Here is a 17,536-nt window from a genome sequence, read left to right as displayed (position 1 = left end):
TCCTGCAGAGGATGTTGTGCTAAACACAAGAAATCCATATCCGTCTTCCCTCTCTATCTCTCTGTGCTCTCGAGTATCACCATTGTTCTCATTAGAAAATAGAGGATGGATGGCTAGTAAACAGCCAAAAAGCCCTTTTCTGATGTGACGACGATGTTTTGGCAAGCCCACGTTTGTATCTGATCCAGGTTATACATATTAAAAATAAAAAGAACACCCAATAAAGTCCACTGTACTTACACAAAATAGCTAATATGTTCATGTACAGAGCCACCTGTATTCACAGATTCAAAATCACAAGGCCGAGTAATGAACCAGTAGCCACAGCTATTTCACTAATCACCTTGTCACACAATGCCACCGATTGCCTGCCCCAGACAGAGGAAAGAATGGTAATACATTATACAGTGACAAAATTACACACAAAAGTGCACATGTGGTTTGGGTAAATAAGGGAGTAAAAACTGTAAGTTTAGTTTAAAAGCTGACAATTACTACCTGTGAAACTTGATGAAACTGTTCTGGTGTTCATGTGTTGTGTGGTTGATCTAGACTGTCAGTGTGTCACTTCAAAATTCACAGATATGTAACAGGAGAGCACAAAGTAGTGGTTACCAGCAAGATAACCTAGAACTAATAATGCAAAGCAACTATTTGACCTATTTGACGTGGCAGATCGTAGATGCGTGCAACTACAAAATAACTTTTAGACTTATGTTTCATTCAAACATGAGATCGTATTATGGCCAATTTCTGGTATCCCACACTATATCTTACATAGAAAGCCTGACACTTCCTAGATAAAGAAGTCAATATTGTCTGTCATTATTGTGTATATCAATATAGTGTCTTACATGCTACACTCTTTATATCATATAAACAAAGAACTACCAGAATAACTAGGCACTGTGGAGTGAAGAGAAAATGATTGGTGTTACATGTTGCAAATTAAGAACATGATGAGAGATGCCTCATCATGTGGCTTAGAGAAGCAGCTGCAGATATTATGTAGTTTGTAAACCAGTCATCCTCCGCACACAGGCTCACTACAAATAATTCCTTAGAGCTAAAAGTCACTGGTTGTGCATTCACAATGACCACATCATCGGTTGACCAGCTACATGTCTGTTTAGAGTAAAGAAGGAAGAAAAAAACACTCAGAAACTTTCTTATACACACAAACACATCGGGCATAACATTATGACCACCTGTGCAATACAGTGGCTCTGCCAAGAAATTTTAATTATGCAAGGTTGTTCTGGCTATCTCACAAAGGCGTATCTTAATGTTGCAATGTAACAAGGGAATTGTACCGATCCAACATGACGGAAGAAGTCATTCCAGTGATCACATGAGGTCTCAGCTATTAGGGACCTGGCCTCTGGCTATGTCTATCATTTCATTTTCTAAGTCAACAAATCCAATCAGCTACCTTTATTTATTTATGTTTGCATATGGTAGATTTGACTCTTTGGCTTTGTCCAGGATTTCTTATTTTTATTAACCTTTGCCCTTATCAATAGCTAAAAGCCTAGTGCTACATTATTACTGTTTCTCCATGACCTTCCTGTCAGTTTCATAACAGGCAAGCAGTCATGTCCTGTCATGCTTTTCTAATTATGGACAAGATGCAAAAAAAACAAAACACATTTATGGAAAATGGCCAACAAATACAAACCAAGCATGGTGTTTTTCCAGAGGTCTGTTCATTCTTGTTAAATTGGGGGTAGTGAATAAGACATTATCATAAACATTTATTTGTTCTTGTGCTCCAAACCATTTGGGGGTTTGTGATAATGCAACCATCAGACATAAGCAGCAAATGCACACAGCTTACATTTGCTGTATTTGATGTTGTAGACTAACTAGAATCTAATTCTACTGGGTAGAGCAGAGTAAAGCTCTAACTAGGGGCGGATTTCATACTGACAGACAATGAACGCAATTAATCTAACTGCCCTAGCCTCAGGCCAGTACCCTAGACTCACAGTCAAGACTATGCAAAAGTCTCCTCAAACATCAGTCACTCGCTATATGTAAATGAGGGAAAATAACTTTTGGCTAGAAAAAATATCTTCTCTTTCTTCAACATGTATTTAAAAGCTGAACTTCCCTCAGCCGGAAACGTGCAAAATGTTTGAACATTTAAAATCCCATATCTGGCATATTTGCTTGGCATACAGCAAAAACTAAACATGACACTTGCAGTGATGCTGTCATAACAAACTGTAAAAAGCCTGAGTTGTCCATAAACTAAAACCTGTTTAAACTTTGAAATGGTAACGAGGAAAACCTCTTAAAAGCTTTAATTGTCTTTAATTGTCTTAATTTGTAACTACAATCCAAGAGGGAAAACACATCCACTGCTGTTCTCAGGTACACGGATTATGGTTGAGATGCAAAATGCCATCATGTTTACAGAAAATGACTGACAAAAACAAACCAAACTTGTTTTCAGAAGTCTGTGCATTCCTGTTAAATCAGGGGTACTGAATAAGGGATGTATTCAATTCAATTCAATGCGTTTCAGATTTGTTTAAACTTAGTGTGGATGTGTAACCATCCATATGAGTCACTGATATCCTACGTATCCTTAGTCTCTTCTTTACGAGATAAATATACTTTATGGTCAGATCTAATCTGGAGGCCACAAGTATGATATAAGACCTGACCTTTGTGTGTGAGAAGTTTGATCATTCTGAGTGGACTGTTCATTACCCTTGATGAGACATTCCTGGTAAATATATGCAAACCTTGAGTATGGACCTGCTTATATTTGACTTTGTGACTATTTTTCTTTTATTGAATCTATGCTACCATGTTTGGACTATTTTCAGTGTTTCAGTATTTGTTAATAAACCCAACTTCCTTTCATACATATATGCAACAATCATTTTAGCCACTCCCTTGTGAATTATGCATGACCTTCCAAATTAAAACTTCAGAAAAACATCCCAACAAGCATCACAATTGTTTTTTAGAAAGAAGGTTTGAAATCATGCATATTAGGCTGCTTGATCCACAAAATTCCAGAGGATCTGATTTTTGTACTATTTGAATGAAATACTAAAAACACATCCTGTAGGAGTGAGTGTAAATGTTGAGTGAAGTGAGTGTAAATGTTGTATTGTCTTGTTAATTCTAATACTTAGATAGGACCAGCATTTGGACCCTATGAATGACCTATGGCACGTAACATCTCTTATTGATAAATGAGGAGACTGTTTCATTTGGGGATTTCAGTTTTGATTTCAAAATTGAAATTTGATTTTGATTTTATATGTTCTCCAGAATTACAGTAGGTTAAAAAAATGCATCCAAACTTTAGATTTCCTGTTGGAGTGTAAATGGTCTGCACTTATACAGGGCTTTTCTACCTATTGGCACTCAAAGCGCTTTACACTGCTTCTTATTCACCCATTCACACGCCTTTCACACGCATTCACATTCATTTACCAGTGTTTGCAAAAGACTTAAGTGACCATTTGGTTGTAGAAACAAAAAAGAAAACCAAGCCAAAATGTATTAAATGTCGTAAGATACGTAGAAGGTTTCTTAAATAATTTGTTTTATTTAGATTGGGACAAATATTCCTTGAATGATGAGATAAATATTTTTTTTTATGATAAATGTAAGAATATATTTTTAAAAAAGAACAGAGTAGATTCAAAGTTCTGAGTCAAATGTTGAAATAATCCTTGGGACACTACCAGTCTAACAACTCAGGACTCTCTGCTAGAGAGAGTACTGCTAATATCAAAAATGCACAAAAAAATGAGTTTTACTTCTGTGATAAACACTGAAAGTTTTATTGAACCCTCAAAATAATAATTAATCTCCTTTATCAGGAACAAGAGCATTATCAAGAACACAGCACTTAATAGTTGGCTTGCACTGAACTGTTTAAACATACACTTTGTTGCCTCTTCCCATTTTTGTTACTGGCACTAGCCCTCAAACTGTAAAGATGTTCAATGCATTGATGAAGTTTTCAATTTAAGGCACTGTCTTTTACTGAGGTACACAAAGATGTAAGGAAACCTACTGGTATGGGTGATTGAAACCCTTATTGTTTTTAAAAGGTTGTATGGAGAATTGTTCCAGCGATTTGCTGTGAAACTCCAGGGTCCAAAACAAAAATGTTCCACTTTCATGAAAGCTATTCATCCCCTCATGCTTTATCACTTGGTGTTGTTCAAAGTAGCATTATATTTAAAAAAAAACTATATTAAGCACAGTAAGGTTGGATCTATAAAAGGAGGTTGCAACTTCTTCCTCTCACTTTTCTGTAGCGGATCCTGACCTCTGACCTCTCTATGGCCAAAAGAAGACCATGTATTTTCTAAAAAAGCTCAATTCCAGTAGAGTGACCATTAATACAGGCCTGTCATTAAAGTACACATTCATCCCCATCTGTTAACAACAACTAGTGTGATATATGTTAATGTAATATCAAGATAGCTATTTCGTTTCTAGCATTGTTTGATACTCTAACGTTAGTCTGGGTGTCAAAACTGACTGCCAAAACCTGACAGCTGGCCCTGGGCCCTAGACCTGGCAGGTGCAGCAAGCGTATAACTCATAATCGATTGGTCCAATCTTGGAAGCTAATGTTAGCTAACCTTCCCTGGTGGGCTAAGCCTGTATAATTCAGCATTAAGACATAAGGTTAAATAGTTGACAGCGACGTGACAAGCGGCTACTTACTCAGTGGTCCTCCAGGTCCGAGTGCCTGGTCTTTGGCAGGGGGAGTGCCGCTTTGTCGCTCGAAGTTGCCAGGGTTGGAGAAATAATCCCTCAGTCTCGGGAGCTCTCTGCCTGCTTCCAGCAATTCGGTATGAAACTCGAGAGCTGTGAGGATGTACTGGTCTCGTAATAGCTGGGCGGCAATGACATCAACTGATAGCCGTGTCTCGGCGCTGCCTGCCATAGCAGAGGGGGCCGCGACCAAGATGCCCTCACCGCTAGGGCTCGTCCGGTTGCTAGCAAGCAGGAGCGTCGGACGCTCAGCGTCTGCAGACGGGGAGAAAGGATTTCCTGGCGGTGGCCCTGGCGCCCCGTCACTTGGGCTTCTCTCTGTGTCAACTGTTTCATTGGGGCGTCGTTCAGCTTCTTCCTCTGAATCACTAAGATTAAACGGATTGACCGACGCCATGTTTGCACTATAAAGAATTTTAGCAATATAAGCTAGCTAAGCTAATCAGACCCACTTCTTGCTGAATGGATACCAAGCTAGCTACGGTTTGGTCAGTAGTTTTGACAAACGGAAATAATGTCAAACTATGATTGGACAAATTCTAGGGAAGTTATCTATAAGCCCGCCTACTTCACTGGATACTAGGAAATGATTGGATATTGGATACACATAGGGTATCTATGCAGGGGATATTTGACAGCAAAAGGCTATCCTAGCTAAACTATTATAAAATACATACGCTGTGGAAATAAATCAGGAATAATACACTTAACGCAAATCGTTATATGACTGAACTAAAACAATTTTATTTCAAGAATTTCGGAGCTTTAGTATACACCTGAAAACCCGCTTGTTTTAACTACAGTACCCACAATTCCGCTGTACAGTGCACACGTCGACGTCCAACGTCAAGTCAAAACAAGGAAGTGAGTGTTCATGGTGCTACATTATTTATTTCTTTAGGTTGGTAGATGGTTTTGTATAAGCATATACCTAAAGATTACGTTGAACTTGTTGTGTACGACAGAATTAGAATTAATCTGCCGGGTTCTCTGTATATATAATTGCTTATCTACTAAAATAAAATAAAAGCTAGACACAGTGTACCTTAGCTTAATAGGCGATTACCTGATGTTCATTCATCAGCGATACTGTGTTCTCCGTTTGTACCCTTGGATTACGGTAACTTTACATAGAGGTAAGAAGGTACATGGAAGGTGCAAATGCTTTTTAAGTGACGCTCATATTCAGTTTATTGACAGTCAACCTGACCCACCTGCTCTGGAATATAGGCCAATGAAATATGTATAAAAGTCCTTATTTTAGCACACTGACCTACAGAAGTCTATGTTATGAACATTTAGAAAACAACCTTTTGTATGAGAAGTGACACCTGAGTCACAACGATGGATTGACAGTAGGACACAAGACACCTTTGTCCATATTTGCCTGTCAATTTTATTCTCTTTATTTCTGTATTGTTCTCACATTATTTTATCTTCCAACACATGGAATTTCTATTGCCACACCAAGTTATTGCAAAGAAACAAAGTACGAAGACATTTTCAATTATCCTTGTTGCGTGCAGATTATAACTGTCAAAGTTGTTCTGCAGATCCTGCGTGGTGTTGACACTAAAAATGAAGATGATAATCTTCTTCTTGGTTGGACTGACAGTCCACGTGGTCTTCTTCCTTTCTATCTTTGACATCTACTTCACCTCACCCCTGGTCCACGGCATGACACCCCAGGTCATATCGCTGGCACCCCCTGCCTCTAGGCTGGTGTTACTGGTGGCTGATGGCCTCAGAGCAGACAGCCTCTTCAGCCCACTCCCCAACGGCTCATCGAGGGCCCCTTACTTGAGGTCAGGAAACTTGTACAGAGTAGGAAGCATCATTGGGGTGTCCTTGAATCTGAGTTAATTAGACAGTAGTGGAAACTGTATTTATCTGCAGGGAAATTGTTGTTACCTAGTGTTTGTAGTTGTGACTGTTACTATGGTTATGTGTGTGTTATTCTTAATATCAGGAGTGTGATAGAGGAGAGGGGTACCTGGGGCGTGTCACACACCCGTGTTCCCACTGAGTCTCGTCCCGGTCATGTTGCTCTGATTGCTGGCTTCTATGAGGATGTTAGTGCTGTTGCTAAAGGTAGGCGTTCATTTGTGCATGTTCATTAAAGCTCTCACATGCTTCTGTTTTGGACTGCAAGTGCACTGACCTTTTGTTGTACCTTTGTGTTCAGGCTGGAAGGAGAACCCAGTTGAATTTGACTCAGTGTTTAATGAGAGCAGACACACCTGGTGCTGGGGCAGCCCTGATATTCTGCCTATGTTTGCCAAAGGTACAAAATTAAACAAACTAAGAATACAACACATTTATGTGCATAAATACAAGCATAATAACACCACTTTTTGTATGACATTTTAAAAAGTTGTCGTCACTGCTTGAGTGTTTTCATTATCTTAAAACAGCATTTGAAAACTTCACATAGATTATGCTGTGCTTTTTACAGGAGCCAATGGAGACCATGTGTACACCTACACCTACCCCGCAGAGGAGGAGGACTTCGCCTCCGCAGATGCCTCTAAGCTGGACACCTGGGTGTTCACGCAAGTCAAAGTATGGTAGTGGAAGTACTAACATTAATGATGATTCTATGTATATTAACTGTAATTAAAAAATATTAAAATTTAATTTTTGTGTCATTTGTGGCCAAATAAGCAACTTGAGCATTGCAAAACATAAAATGCTCAGCCACTTGGGGTCATTAAAGTGGGCTGCTGAAGCTTTTAGGATAATAGGAGTCAATGTATAGTAAGACCAGACTCCCACAGTAATGGTATGGAGTTACACATTGCCTTTATGAAAGGGTTAAGCTACGTTTATTTTTTTCTTCCTAACAGTCATTCTTTCAGTCAGCGAAGTCCAACTCAAGTCTGAGAGCCAGTTTGTTAGAGGATAAGAATATCTTTTTCCTGCATTTACTGGGCCTTGACACAAATGGACATGCTCACAGGCCCATTTCACAGTAAGTTGTTGTTTGCCATGTGTGTATCACATGGCAAACACATATTTTGTTTGCATGGTATTGTTCATGATTGTATGCATCATGAAATCAAATTCATATATTTATCCAAAGTATTCAGTTAAGTGGTGGTATCTTTATCTTGTATGTATCTTTTGTCTAGGGAATACCTAGACAATATTGGTCTAGTGGATTCTGGCGTAGCTGAGCTGGTGTCTATAGTAGAAGACTTCTTTGGTTATGATGGCAGAACAGCCTATGTGTTCACCTCTGATCATGGCATGACAAATTGGGGTAATACTGTTGTATGATTTTATTAAAGGGATGTGAATTTACTTCAGCCTTTATAGCATTTCTTTTTTTGTTTGGATATATCAGTTTGTGCATGTTTTGTTTTGTGTGTGTTTCTAGGTTCTCATGGTGCAGGCCATCCCTCTGAGACACTCACTCCTTTAGTGGCATGGGGAGCTGGAGTTCACAATGCCCAGAGAGTCACTGGACCCCAACCATACAACGATCAATACCTGCAAGGTGTTAAATTCCTCAGCTTACTTATCTCCCAAGCAATACATTTGGACTGTCATTCTCTTAAACTAACTTAGAGATTTTATTTTTGCAAATTATATGAAGCTTGAGATTTAAGATGTACTTTATGTGGACTTTATTAAGTCTACATTCTTTTTTTAAATTCAATCTGTTTCTTTCAGATTGGAAACTCGAGCACCTTCGCAGGGTTGATGTCAGTCAGGTAAGAACTGTGGTCTGACACAGCAGAAATAAGCTAACAGGTTTGATTTTGTGTTTGCATGTTCTCTCTTTGCATATTTGGGTAAAATTGCCATGGTAAAGGATTTATTTTCTTCTTTTATAATTTTAAAGTTAAATAGTCTCAAATGCCTTTTGAAGAGAACTTTACAAGCATAGGAAACAGATCTCAATGAGGACAATTTGAAATATACTCTAAGAGAAATATAGGGGGAAAAAAGAAATATGGGTACTAGTTGTTAGATTACTATGAACTCCTGATGGTGCTGATGAATTCTTCATATATTCCATGCCATGTAGAGATGAAACATAGGTCAGTCATCATCCTAATTGTGCAATACTGTCTCTTGTAACTAATATACATTTACATTGTGTGAAATTCTCCTAATATATACAGTACAAAACATTTTTGTATAACAAAACAGGTACCTGTAAGCGAAATTCTTTTATTGTTGTTTTCTGCAGGCTGACATTGCTCCCCTCATGGCTTCTCTCATTGGTGTGCCCATTCCTGTCAACTCAGTTGTAAGTTCAGAGATAAACCAAAGGCAAAGTAAAATATTCTAGTCCTTCTCATGTTATTATGTTTCCATAGTTGTAAAATGGTCTTACGTTTCTGTTGCTGTGAAAATAAGTCGGGTAATAGAATCATAATTTCAGTGTTTAAAATTAAAGTGTACTTGTGTCTCCTTAGGGTGTGTTACCTCTTTCCTACCTTAACAACAGTGACCAGTTTAAGGCAGAAAGCATGTACAATAATGCTATCCAAGTACTGGAGCAGTTTAAGGTATGACAGGAAGCCACTAAGATAATACTAATACTGTACAGTATGTTGGTGAGTAACTGTTGGGAACTACTGATGTTTAAACACCTTGCCAGTTTTTGAGTTGTAAACTGTGCTAACACGCTTGTAAAGATAACTGTCTCTAACATATGGTGACTGACCTACACACATTTTTATAGGTGAAAATGGACCAGAAAAAGGAGACAACTTTGTCCTTTCTCTTCACCCCTTACAAGTAAGTTCACATGTACTGAAGTGAAGTGAGTTAATAATGTGATTTCATTGTTCATTACAGAAAGAGGTAATGTAATGTACATTAACTCTTAGAAAAGTAAGAGTATGAAAAAGATGGGTGTTGCTGGGAAAATCTAAAATTGTTTGTCGCTCGAATCTGCAAATATTAAGCACCTCACTGTGTTTATAGTACTTAGAGCTTGTGTAGTGATTAAGACAAATGAAGCACTGCTCATGTATTGAAGCTATTTATGCCATAATTTAAATTCAATTAATCCCATTGTTATTAATTATTTTTTCCCATTTCCAGACAACTCTCAGAGTCGAAACAAGCAGAATTCCGCCACAAGGCAAAAATACTGATTAAGCTGGAGAAGTATAAGGACACTGTGAGTATCGAGGAAGAGATAACTGCATTTTATGTTGTATAGGACTGAATTACACTGAATAGCACTAGTAATATACTGCAATTCATTGTCCATTAGTGCAGGTTGTTGGATAATCTAATAAAAAGCTTCACAGTAAGGTGCAGGGCTGTCTATGGTTGTATGTTAAATACATGCATAATATATACATAATTACAAACTAAATACACACAGTGTAATACAAATAGAATGGGACAGTTCTTGAAAGGTCAGATGAACCTACATTTATAACAGATGACTCCATACTCTCTTTTTTTGTTCTCTTGTCAGATCTCTCTGTGCCAGTCTCTGATATCCCATTCTCTGGAGGGCCTGGTTTACTACCACACCTATGACAGGTTCTTTCTAGGTTGCAGTGTGGTTCTGGGATTTGTAGGCTGGACCTCATATGTTGCCTTAGTAATACTGAAGACTCATACCAGCCTTAACAGATATCCCAATCTTCTCAGACAGGTCAGGGAATATTCTGTAATACCTCTCAATTTGTCTCTTCTTCCTTCAAAACAAGTTAATGAAATTTGAATGTCTTAAAGTTAAGTTGCATTTTTGATCATGCTTTTGTATGTGGGCTTGTACAGAATCCCAACCTTACGCTGTGGAGATTGTGCATGTGTGTGACAGTGGTGATCACTGTGTTCCTGTTTATCCAAAGGAGCCCTGTCACCTACTATATTTACTGCCTGTTGCCTGTCCCAGTATGGTACTCTGTTCTGAAAGAGTGAGTAACTCGCACTTTTACAAAAATTTTAAATAGATAAATACAGGAAACACCTCAGTACACATAGATTACAGTTTAATTAAACACTCATACAGTTCCTGTAAACTGTTCAAAATGCATCAACAAACATCACAGGAAGATCAGTTCATTCATTTACATCGCACATATTTGTTAATGCATCCCTGTTAATTAAATCCTTTGAAGTAATGTTCATGATGGATGAAAGAGTAGACCTTTCTCTTTTAATTCTTTCTTCCCTTTTATTGCAGGAAAAATAATCTACTTTATAATCCATTTCAGGTCTGGAACTCTAACCGATTTGATCCACTCAGCTCCCACTTTGCCCCTTTGGAAATGTTTTGGGTATTTTGTGCTTGTGGCATTTGGAATTGAGCTGTTGGTAGGTGTCTTTAAAGCAGAATGTATAGAGATTTTTTACATGAATATACTGTTTGAGGTTTCTTTGTTCTGTAAAAAAGCCGAAAGTTTATCTTTGCTGCCCCCAGGTGGTGAGTTTCTTCCATCGTGCCATGCTGACTGTTGGCCTGGCTGTTCTCTGTCTCTGGCCCTTTCTATCAGGACTTTATTCCAGGGCCAAGGTAACCAAAGTTATTATTCCTGCAGTCAAGCTACACCTGATAACATCCTGCTATTTAAATATGTTTATTTCCATAACTGGGGAAATAAGATGGAAACCCTTCCAGGAAGTTTGCGAATATGAGATGTTTTCCATAAAATGTAACTAAACGCAAGTAACATTTAACTAAATAAAGTAGGAAATTCTAATAAAGCATTGGCTTATTTTTGCCTTTCTCATGCACAAATAATTTGGAATGGATGTGATTGAAAAAATAAATAAAAAAGTAAAATCCAAAGTACAGAATGGAAATCTGTATTTGTTTCTTTATTGGCCCTTACAATAATTGATCTTTTACTTTCTTTGAAAATTAATAAGTGGAATAAAATTGTTACAATTAGTGACACACAAAAATGCTGTTTGCAGTGCAATTTTCCCATATTTTGATTCCAGTGTGCTGTCGGATTAATGGTTTGTTGAATTATACACTGACACCCAGTCTGTGACCATTTGAACTTGATTTTATCTATTACCTTGCAGTTTCAATCCCTGAACTGGCTTCTGGGCTGTCTGTGTTTGGCTGTTTTTCCACTGATGCCAGTTGTGGGTAGAGAGCCTAACATACATCTGGTGTGAGTGCTTCCTCTATTTGTTTAGATTTATCAGAAAGTTTACCACACCGTGTTACCATGGCAAACCTCAGAAACAAGATACACATCACTTAGTTAGGACTTTTTTGTGTACTTGGGCTATGTTTATTATCATTGCAGAATGGTTACATTTGTATGAATAGGCAATATGGCTGGAATAACAATACAACATGCTTGTTCTATATCACTATATACAAATTTTGAATCTTCATTTAGTCAGAATTGGCTTTCAGGCATTACACAGGTGGTATCATTAGGATAATGTCCTGAGATTGGAAAAAATGTGATTATTTGAGAAGCAGGCAAGGCCAGAGAATCCAATTCATATATAATTTCAATCAACAGCAGTATATTTATTCAGAATGTTTGTGGAAAAGTAAACTGCACAAGATAAACACGGCTATAATAATTAAATAACATATTTTTTTTGTCCCTTAGTACCTGTGCAGGTCTACTTACTGTCTTCAGTTCAGCCTGTTACCTCTGGTCATCACGACAGAGAACACCACTGCACCTTGGTGGCAGACAGCAGTTTGTCATCCAGGTAACTCTTGTGCATGTCATGATGTGTGCTTGTGGTTTTTTTTGCTACTGCAAATTCTTAAATAAATTATTACCTGTCAAACTCCACAGATGCTCCATGTGGCAGTGTGTGCATACGTGCCGTCCCTCACACACTCCAGTCTACAGCAGAAACAAGGCCTGCCAATTCTTAATCAGATCATTAGCTGGACCACGTTAGGTAGGTGGGTGTGAATGAGAACAAGGTGCATAGAGTAAAAATGCATCACCTCAGGAGTTGCAAGGAAGATCGTTATGAGACTTGTGTATTTATGCTCAGTTTTGTGTAAATCAGATTATCACTTCAGTATATCCCCTTCTGTCTTTTCTCTTTTCTCAGCATCTTCTATGCTGGTTCCATTGTTTAGCTCTACACGTCTTTTCCATCGACTCCTCAGCATATTCCTCTCTCTCACTGCCACATATCTGCTGCTCAGCACTGGGTAACAAACGACATTACATACACATAACATGCAGCTAGCATTTGCATAGCATTTGTCTGAGTAGAGTGTAATAGTAAAATCCACGCAATGATGAAATTTGAATGTGTTGTGTTCTGTCCAACCTAGGTCAGAGGCGCTGTTCCCCCCTGTGTTATCTTGGTTGATGTTTGTGTGGATCAACATTGAACAGGAAGCTATGCTTGCTCAGGGAGTCTCTTGCAGGCAAGAGGTAAAACCATAAAACACTTGTTACAAAACGTGAAAGATTTGGACATGCAGCACAAACTACATGGCAAAGATGCAGATTTCAGTAGTCAAGGTGTCTATTTTGAAGTGTTTATTAAGGTTTTAATGACATGTAATGCTATTTGTACAGACACTGGATTCTCTTTTCAAATGGAAAAAATAGTTTTTTTCTCCATTAATCCAGATGTTACAAAACAAGAAAATGTACTTAATTTAATAGTGTTTGGTTTAAATGTTTGTCATGTTCGGGTGTGTGTTTGAACAATTGTTAATTGGTGTTTGCACACATGTATACATATTTTTGTGTTTTTATTTTATTTTTTTCCAGCTCTCCATTATTGACTTCTCTGCAAACATTGACATCACCAGGATTCGACAACTGAAGTTGGATGACATCAGAAGATCTTACTTTTTTGTATCCTTTTTAGACTTTTTGCAACAGTGTCATTAGCTTAAACACAAAAATACCGAAATGGAAGCACCTTTTTTGTACATGTCATTTGGAATTAGTAGGCTACTTCTTTCTCAAAGGTTCAGGCCAAACTACAGTATGTTAGAATAGATGATCCCTATTATTTTATATATATTTTATTCATTGATGTTTGTATAATGGCAAATACTGGACTGGTTTAACATTGATTTAGCACTTTCCTTGACTAGTCATTTTCTTCAGGTGTTTTTTGTAATAACAGCTTTCTTTGGCACTGGGAACATAGCTTCCATTAACAGGTTTGTATGCCTTCTGATGTGTGTGTAACCGGTGTATAATGTATACCAATCAGCCACAACATTAACACTGGTGGTCTTGTTTATGTCATGGAGGACAAGGGTCAGCATTGCTGCTCTGAGCAGTCTGTGGGTACAATGCTCCAGACACAGCAGAATGTGTGTGCAGAGGTGACACTATATTCAAATATTGAACTAAAACAGTCCCACTACAAGTAGCACTTTACTTAGCAGATTATTTTCTTAGCATATTATGTGTGTACATCATTTAATTTGTTATTTAAGTACAAAAGCAAAAGTGCAATCAAAAACTATGTATTTTAAATATTACTGATCATGTTAATTAATGGCAATACATGTACAGCAATTAATAAAAAGTACCTGTGACCACTTTACGTGTGTTGACAGGTGGTTAACCCATAATCATACATTGGCGTTTATTAGTTAATTTATGGTATGTTTTACCGAAATCTTTTTTTATATATATATTCAAACCAGTGGGTGGTATTATTGTCGGGGCTGGAGTGCATGTGTGCGTGTGTGTTTATGGCAGGAAGTTTGTGTTTAGGGTAGTGGGGCTTTGTGGCTGAGCAGGGTATGAGTCTCTCAGTCTATTATTTGAATAGAGGAAGGAAATATGCTTTCTGACTCATACCGTTTGTGAATTAGTTAAATAGTTCAGACCAGCTAATCTTTTGTGTAGTGCGTACATTTGTGCTTCATATACATTTTTAAATTGCACAAGATACATAATGTCAGTTTGTACATCATGAAATCAGTATAGATTCTCACCAAGTCAGCGTCTTTGCGAAGACTTAATGAAGAACATTCTTTGCTTCCTTCTCCTCCTCATTTGTCTAGTTTTGACCCAGCATCTGTTTACTGTTTCTCGACTGTCTTCAACCCCTTTATCATGGGAGGGCTAATGATGTGGAAGGTACCATATTATAAACACTTTACTTGTATGATATTGGCTGTGTATCTGCATGTTTTCCATTATGTAAATTTCTCTCAACTAGGTGTCCAAAAGGGGATGTAATCTTACAGTCTTTGCATAGTCATTGTCAAAAACACATCTAAGCTTTTTTAAATCTGCCTCTCTTCGCTTATTTTATAATCTGCAGTGATGACCTTTCATCCGGCTTGCTTTTTACTTGTCTAACACAAATTACTACACCATTACTACTAATTGGTAATAGACAGAAAAAGGTTACCAGCATCATTATCAATTAATAAAATGTCTAAGGTCCTATAAATTAAATTCTAAAAGTCTATATATTGTCTTTTCCAGGTTATAATTCCATTCATAATAGTAATGTGTACATTTGAGACCATCCAAGTTGCAACACAGCTCTCATCAAGAAGGTAACTCCTCATGCAGCCTTCTGCTTCTTGTCTTGCTCATGTGAACAATAACTTCTGCATTTGGTGTCAGACAGAGATGATAGATGTACACACATTAAATAAATCAAAGTGATTGCGTTAAAAAGTACTCCACTGCAAGTAGAAGTACCACTTCAATTTCTTTAACCAAGGAAAACTAAGTACTAAACTACAATGTCAAGTTCACATTTGTTTAACAAACTTTCAAATCTGAAAAACCTGGCAACAAATGTACAGTAATAAATAAACAAAGATGTGTTACTATAGCGACATGGTGTGGAACAGCAGCTGGTAAAAGTGGAACTATTGTATGTATTGACATGTGGTTAATCTTTAATAATATGTCATAATATATTTGCTGAATATATTTTATGAGACTCTACATCTGCAAAATGTAACTAGCAATTAAATATGTAAAATAAATGTAAAGGTAACATATTACAAAAATACTCCAGTAAAGTACAAGTATCTTAAAAGTGCACTTAAGTACAGCAGTGAGTAAATGTACTTAGTTACATAGCATCTCTGGTGTCAAAACTGATTGCATCACTGCCTGTAGGCAGCAGAAGCCAAAAAAACAGTTTAAAGATGGATAGTTATTAACCTTTCAGATTAAATTGTGCTATTAGTCTGTGCAAAGAGGGTGTAAATCTGCAGTCTGTGCTGTGTACAATGTAAATATTTGTTTTGGGTGTTTTATATGACTGATTACTTACCTGCAATGCTTCCCTTCCCCCATTCTTTTCTTTCATTGTTTTCTTTCAGTTTGTTCCTCATTGTCCTGGTCATCTCTGACTTAATGGCTCTGGTAAGGCATTTCTTAAAGGCACTGCCTATAAGTTGGGCTGAGGATGCATTGAGATATTCCTTCTTTTTCCTCTCCCTCCCTATTCTGGTAATTGAACAGAATGTGAACATTGCATAGTAAATCTTTAACTTGAACTCTTTGCCTCCTCAGCACTTTTTCTTCCTGGTGCAGGATCACGGCAGCTGGTTGGACATTGGCACAAGGTATGTTAACTGCGAGAACTCTTAATGAATAATTTGACTCATGCATGCACAAACACACACATGCTATCTTACAATCATCGTTTTAATGTTGTCTGTTATGTACATACTGGCCCAGAAAAATTTGAAATGTGTGTCTTTGTTATTTGCAGCATCAGCCACTATGTGATAGTGATGTCAATGACCATCTTCCTGATGCTGCTTAGTGTTGTCACACACATTCTCACATCACGAAGACTTACTCTACGGAGGAGAGCTAAGATACACTTCCCCTAAATGAATGTCTTTATGTTTGCATGTATTTTTACACACTACAGGTTAAACCAGATGTTTAGTATATATTTTCTTTTTCTTTGATATCTTCCATTTATCTTTGTCTTTTTGAAGTTTGTTTTGTTTCTAAACATTTGGAATTGTATTATGTATTATTATTGTATAATACTGTGCAAAATGTACACTACTTGGCTAAATTGTTTTATATATGTATAGAAGTATATATGGACTATATATGTACTTAAATATCAGATGTCTAAAGCATCTCCAAAGATCTACTTAAGGAAAAGTTACCACATATCAAAAAAATGACATGCAAGCCTACTACTACAGATATGTACCTTATGCCAGGGCTTATAATAACAAAGAATAACTGAGGCTGTCCTAAGTGATAAACTCTTAAAGTTTAGATAAATGGTTCCAATAGGACATTACCAGAGTAGACTAATTCTGCACCGCACTGTTTTTTCTCTATTGTTTTTTGCATTAATCATTGATGAACTGACTAAGGCCATTTGAATGTTTGACTTTCAATTATGCCTTTGCCAAGGGTGCTGATTTATGATCCACCAAAGAATGGTACCTTGATAACTTTTAATCGTGTAACAGATCATCAGATGAGACACTGTAGGCTAATGTTTGCTGTTTTACATGCACAGAACTGGACAAACTCCGATCCCTCGGACTATAGTGTCACCTTGCATACATGGAGTTTTTCTCAACTTTCCTGTGTTGGGAAATGTGATGGAGTATATTGTGAATATGGCAATAAAAAGTTTTTATGTTAATACATATTCAGCATCATTGCAGACTCTCACCCTGAGAGCTAGCTGGACTTGCAGGTTTTAGTGTCAGCTCAGTCTGAGATGTTCATATGGTTTAATACTGTTAACAAAAACAGCCTGCAATGCCACATCCTCTCTCACTTCTTCTTGTGTGAATGAGCACTTTTGCCTAAATATTATAATACTTACTGTAGACTAGTTTATGTTCACTGTTATGTATCAGTACCACTGA

At 37.3% G+C, this 17,536-nt stretch overlaps 2 protein-coding genes across 13 annotated transcripts in view; one reads left to right on the top strand and one right to left on the bottom strand.

Moving 5' to 3' along the window:
* The window catches only part of relch (RAB11 binding and LisH domain, coiled-coil and HEAT repeat containing), a 34,738-nt gene extending 29,483 nt beyond the window's left edge, over positions 1-5,255 (bottom strand). For all 9 annotated transcript variants that reach the window (XR_010911735.1, XM_067486384.1, XM_067486386.1 and 6 more), the window contains exon 1: positions 4,708-5,255. Coding sequence is in view for 8 of the 9 variants with exons in the window: in XM_067486384.1 (XP_067342485.1) it covers positions 4,708-5,155 (448 nt within the window). In the remaining variant the exon portion in view is untranslated. The remainder of the gene's footprint in view (positions 1-4,707) is intronic.
* Positions 5,248-17,307, top strand: pign (phosphatidylinositol glycan anchor biosynthesis, class N). 4 transcript variants are annotated; one of them, XM_067486394.1, is made up of 29 exons: positions 5,248-5,622; positions 6,312-6,563; positions 6,728-6,849; positions 6,944-7,042; positions 7,214-7,320; positions 7,605-7,729; positions 7,890-8,020; positions 8,138-8,257; positions 8,434-8,474; positions 8,957-9,016; positions 9,186-9,278; positions 9,455-9,510; positions 9,820-9,898; positions 10,205-10,387; positions 10,513-10,652; positions 10,953-11,052; positions 11,159-11,251; positions 11,770-11,861; positions 12,318-12,423; positions 12,513-12,621; positions 12,781-12,883; positions 13,010-13,112; positions 13,458-13,544; positions 13,803-13,858; positions 14,717-14,792; positions 15,147-15,220; positions 16,004-16,046; positions 16,197-16,249; positions 16,399-17,307. In XM_067486394.1, the coding sequence occupies exons 2-29, from the start codon at positions 6,337-6,339 to the stop codon at positions 16,520-16,522; spliced, it is 2,802 nt and encodes a 933-aa protein (XP_067342495.1). In that variant the 5' UTR covers positions 5,248-5,622; positions 6,312-6,336; the 3' UTR covers positions 16,523-17,307. The 4 variants fall into 4 exon arrangements, 3 of the variants coding, with proteins under 3 accessions (XP_067342495.1, XP_067342497.1, XP_067342494.1); XM_067486396.1 differs by having other exon boundaries at positions 5,248-5,659; XM_067486393.1 differs by lacking the exon at positions 5,248-5,622 and adding an exon at positions 5,666-5,894.
* Positions 17,308-17,536: the final 229 nt, after the last annotated feature.

The sequence above is a fragment of the Channa argus genome, chromosome 19 (assembly GCF_033026475.1).
Source record: "Channa argus isolate prfri chromosome 19, Channa argus male v1.0, whole genome shotgun sequence".
Classification (NCBI taxonomy): Eukaryota; Metazoa; Chordata; class Actinopteri; order Anabantiformes; family Channidae; genus Channa; species Channa argus.
The sequence above is the reverse complement of the archived record's forward strand: the minus strand, read 5'-3'. Positions and strand labels throughout refer to the sequence as shown.

Excerpts from the sequence above, each read along its gene's own strand:
- pign (XM_067486394.1), top strand. The coding sequence starts at position 6,337 with ATGAAGATGATAATCTTCTTCTTGGTTGGACTGACAGTCCACGTGGTC. Across the intron at positions 10,388-10,512 it reads ATCCCAATCTTCTCAGACAG|AATCCCAACCTTACGCTGTG; the intron begins GTCAGGGAATAT and ends GGGCTTGTACAG. Across the intron at positions 10,653-10,952 it reads TGGTACTCTGTTCTGAAAGA|GTCTGGAACTCTAACCGATT; the intron begins GTGAGTAACTCG and ends AATCCATTTCAG.